General features: G+C 47.1%; 1 protein-coding gene across 1 annotated transcript; it reads right to left on the reverse strand.

Annotated features, from left to right (window-relative positions):
- Positions 1 to 1215: 1215 nt before the first annotated feature.
- Positions 1216 to 2532, reverse strand: LOC118016297 (olfactory receptor 1009-like). The gene is made up of 2 exons (XM_035013735.1): positions 1983 to 2532; positions 1216 to 1896 (listed from the first exon to the last, which is right to left on the reverse strand). The coding sequence occupies exons 1-2, from the start codon at positions 2530 to 2532 to the stop codon at positions 1610 to 1612; spliced, it is 837 nt and encodes a 278-aa protein (XP_034869626.1). The 3' UTR covers positions 1216 to 1609.
- Between the last annotated feature and the right edge of the window lie 1183 nt (positions 2533 to 3715).

The raw sequence follows: 3715 nt of genomic DNA on the forward strand, positions 1-3715 counted from the left end.
ATCTATCTATCTATCTATCTATCTATCTATCTATCTATCTATCTATCTATCATCTATCTATCTATCATCTTTCTATCTATCATCATCTAATCTATCACGTTCTATTGGTTCTGTTTCTCTGGAGTGCCCTAATATAGTATGTTAAGAAAAATGACCCTAAACCATAAATAAAGCCAAGAGATGATTTCAGTACCATCACTGAGCATTGATCAACAGTTCACCCGTGCATTATTCAATTTTCTAAGAATATGTTGTTTCACTTCGATAATTATGAAGTTACAGGTGAACATGGAGGTTTCTTCTGGAAGAGATGCAGTTGTTTTTGGTTTCCTGTAAGAAGCAAGCCCAGCTGTGTTGGCTCAGCCCAGTCTGCCTAAAGCTCCCCTTTTCCCTCCCACCAGGCTCTATGATGGTCAGATTTTGTTTCTCTCTCCTCCCTATTTATACCATCCACATTTCTGGCCCCATGCTTTCCCCCCTTCCTGGATGATGTGTAGGCCAAAGTAAATCATTTAGGAATTTAGGATTTAGGAATTTGGAGCTAGAGGTAACCAGGAAAAACATAAACCATTTACACCCTATCCTCTGCTACCTCGGATTCTCCAGACAGGCAGAAATACAGACGTTTTAGCCCACATGAGACAGGGTTCAAGCCAATTTTATTTGACTCTCAGAAAGATAGTAAACCTCAGTTGACATCTGGGTTTCACAATAAATTTCACCTCTTTCTTTCCCTCTAAAGTTAGTAAGATTGATTTCTGTTGCAATAAAAAAGGTTTTTTCTAAGACATAAAGATAGTTTGATCTTGACTGAAAAGAGCTCTATGGACTTGCAGCTTTTTATTTTGTTTGAATTGGCGATTTATAGAGAAATAATAGCTCATTATTGCTGTAGCATACAATCTGGCCCCTGGCTAGTTATAATGGAGATTTCTGTAGCTGGGGCTCCATCCAGCCCCGCAAAGTCAAATGATCACTATCTCCTTCCTATACTCAAATATCACATGGACCATTTCTCCAATATCACAGAAGGGCAATATCCCCTATCTAGCCTTTTCGGTTGCTGTGGCATTCAGTGCTCCTTTCTATATTTGAGAACTCTCACCGATAGGAGGAAGACAGAATCTGACTCCCACTCTGGGACCACTGAAGGCGGTCCTAGGGCTCTGGAAGGTAGAAGTGCACGTAGCATGTCAGGGGATGTAACGTATCCATGCTGAATGTGGTAATATTGATGGGTGTACAATAGGGATGCTGCCAAACAGGTGGATGTTCCTGACTCTGGCTTGAACTTCAGGGAATGATGGGAAGGCATAGGAACAGATGGAGATGAGATGTGGTTGGATGCGATAAGGATGGTACAGGATCGTGTCAGTGGCTTTGTCCTGCAGCTGAGCCGTGTTGAATGCTCAGGGGCGGCAGTGCTGGCCATAGCAATGGGGAATGCTCAAAGGTGATGCTCCCCAGTGGGGGAACCTGCACAGACCATTCCTGTGGCAGGTGTTCAGCTGTGTTTGGCCATTCTTGGTTCCTGTCCCAGCTGGGATCTCTAGGCTTCTCTTCTATTTCATGAGCTCCCAGATACCTTTCTAACAAATTCCTTTTCTGCTTAAGTTAAGAACCCTAATTCGTACAGCGGCCTTGACACCTTTATTCCTAGGCTGCAGACCAGGGGGTTCAGCATGGGGATCACAATGGTGTAGAGCACAGAGAGGGCCTTGTTATAGGCTGAAGCCCTTTCTGGGTTGGGTTGGACATATACAAAGAACACAGACCCGTAGAGGAGGGAGAGGACAGTGAGGTGGGAAGCACAAGTGGAAAAAGCTTTGCTCTGGGCCTCCAGGGACCTCATCCTACAGATAGTGATCAGGATGTAGGTGTAAGAGACCAAGATGCCTGACACCGTGGGGACAGTAACCAAAGCAGAAAAGAAGAGCAGGATGACGTTGGCTACAGTGGTGTCTGAGCAGGCCAGGTGGAGCACGGGGGGATGTCACAGAAGAAGTGATCAATGATGTTGGGACCACAGTAGGGCAAGATGAAGGCATTCCCTGTCTGCACAGCTGAAATGGACACCCCCACAGCATAGGAGCCCACCACCAGCTGGATGCACAAGCACTTGGACATGATGGTGTGGTAGAGGAGAGGGTAGCAGATGGCCACAAATTGGCCATAGGCCATGATGGCCAAGAGCAGGCACTCCCCTGTGCCATGGAGGATCATGAAGGCCATCTGGACCACAGAGCCTGCAAACGAGATGGACTGGTCCACGGTGAGGAAGCTGGTCAGCAGCCTGGGGGTGAACACGGGGGAATTGCAGATGTCTAGGAAGGGGAGCACGCTCAGGAGGAAGTACACGGGGGTGTGGAGGGAGGAGCTGGTACGGATCAGGTCTATCATGCCCAGGTTGCCCACTGGTGTCACAGCGTAGATCAGCAGGAAGACGCCAAAGAGATGTTTTTGGTCGGCCTGGTCTGTGAGGCCCAGCAGGATGAATCTCATCAGCATGGTGTGATTCTGCCCTGATGTCATTCCGCTGGTATGTTACACACGGGACAATGGCCAAGGGTAAGAGAAACAGGGATGTTAACATTCTCATCAAAGAGGTAGCCTTTAACATCTCCTGCCACCGAAGAGCCCATGTATCTCCGAGTGGCAGACTTGTCCCCAAACTCCACATCAATCCCATCCTGTCACACTCATGCTGAGGTTCTAAGGGTTCTCTGTCCCCCTTAGGACGACGTCTACTTTCCTCCGCTTCCACATCACGTGTGTTTTGTGCCACCTCCATGCTATCCTGCTCTCAGTTTGCAATTCTGAACAATTTACTTCTACAAGCACACTGAGCTATTGCAAATGTCTATGCCTTTTCAAATTCTATATTTTCTTGTTGGAATGTCCTTCGGTCTCTCCAAACCCAGTTTAGAGGTTCATCTCCTCCCTCCCTCCCCTGAATTTCACAGATACTCCTTCAGTCAAATTCATGGCACTCTATTTTAACATAAAAAAAAAATGCCCATCCATCTTTCCTGTTGGACTTTCTCACTCCTGGTAGGAGGAGAGTTACTTCCTATCTCAGGAATTTGTGCTCTGGTATCAATCACAGCGCCAGTGTCAATGAATAAATATAAATTAATGATCAATTCGGTAAGAAAATCTTCCTCATTGCAAACCCCGCAGCAAATCCTATTGGCTCTACCTCCAAAATGTGTACCAACTTCCCACCCCTTCTTTGCAAGACACCCTCATACCCTGCTTGATTAATTGCAAATTGCTCTGAGCTGGTGTCCTGCTTCCCTTTTAGGAGGAGCAGCTGGGGCGAGCCTGTCACTGCACCCAAGAGAAAGGCAGGATGCTCACAATGGCTCTGTGAGTTTGGCCACTACTCCATCACTTCCTTTCACCTCTCTGGCCTCTTGTCTGCTCTTTTCCCTCTCGCTTATCCTGCTCCAGCTACTCATGTCTCCTCGCCCCTCTTAGGACACGCAGGAGGGATTCAGGACCTCCGCGCTACTGTCCCTGCCCCTCGTCCCTTGGAGCACTCTTGCTCCTGGTCGCCACAGGGCTCCTTCCCTCATTTCCTTTAAGTTCAGGCTCCAGTGTCACCTACATGTCAAGCCCTCTCTAAGCATCTTTTTTTTTTTTTTTAAAGATTTTATTTATTTATTTGAGAGCGAGAGAATGAGAGACAGAGAGCATGAGAGGGAGGAGGGTC

This window comes from Mirounga leonina, unplaced genomic scaffold (assembly GCF_011800145.1).
Source record: "Mirounga leonina isolate KUSES-001 unplaced genomic scaffold, KU_Mleo_1.0 Mir_166, whole genome shotgun sequence".
In the NCBI taxonomy this organism is placed as follows: Eukaryota; Metazoa; Chordata; class Mammalia; order Carnivora; family Phocidae; genus Mirounga; species Mirounga leonina.

Excerpts from the sequence above, each read along its gene's own strand:
- LOC118016297 (XM_035013735.1), bottom strand. The coding sequence starts at position 2,532 with ATGACATCAGGGCAGAATCACACCATGCTGATGAGATTCATCCTGCTG. Across the intron at positions 1,897-1,982 it reads CTTCTGTGACATCCCCCCGT|GCATCTTGGTCTCTTACACC; the intron begins GCTCCACCTGGC and ends CCACGGTGTCAG.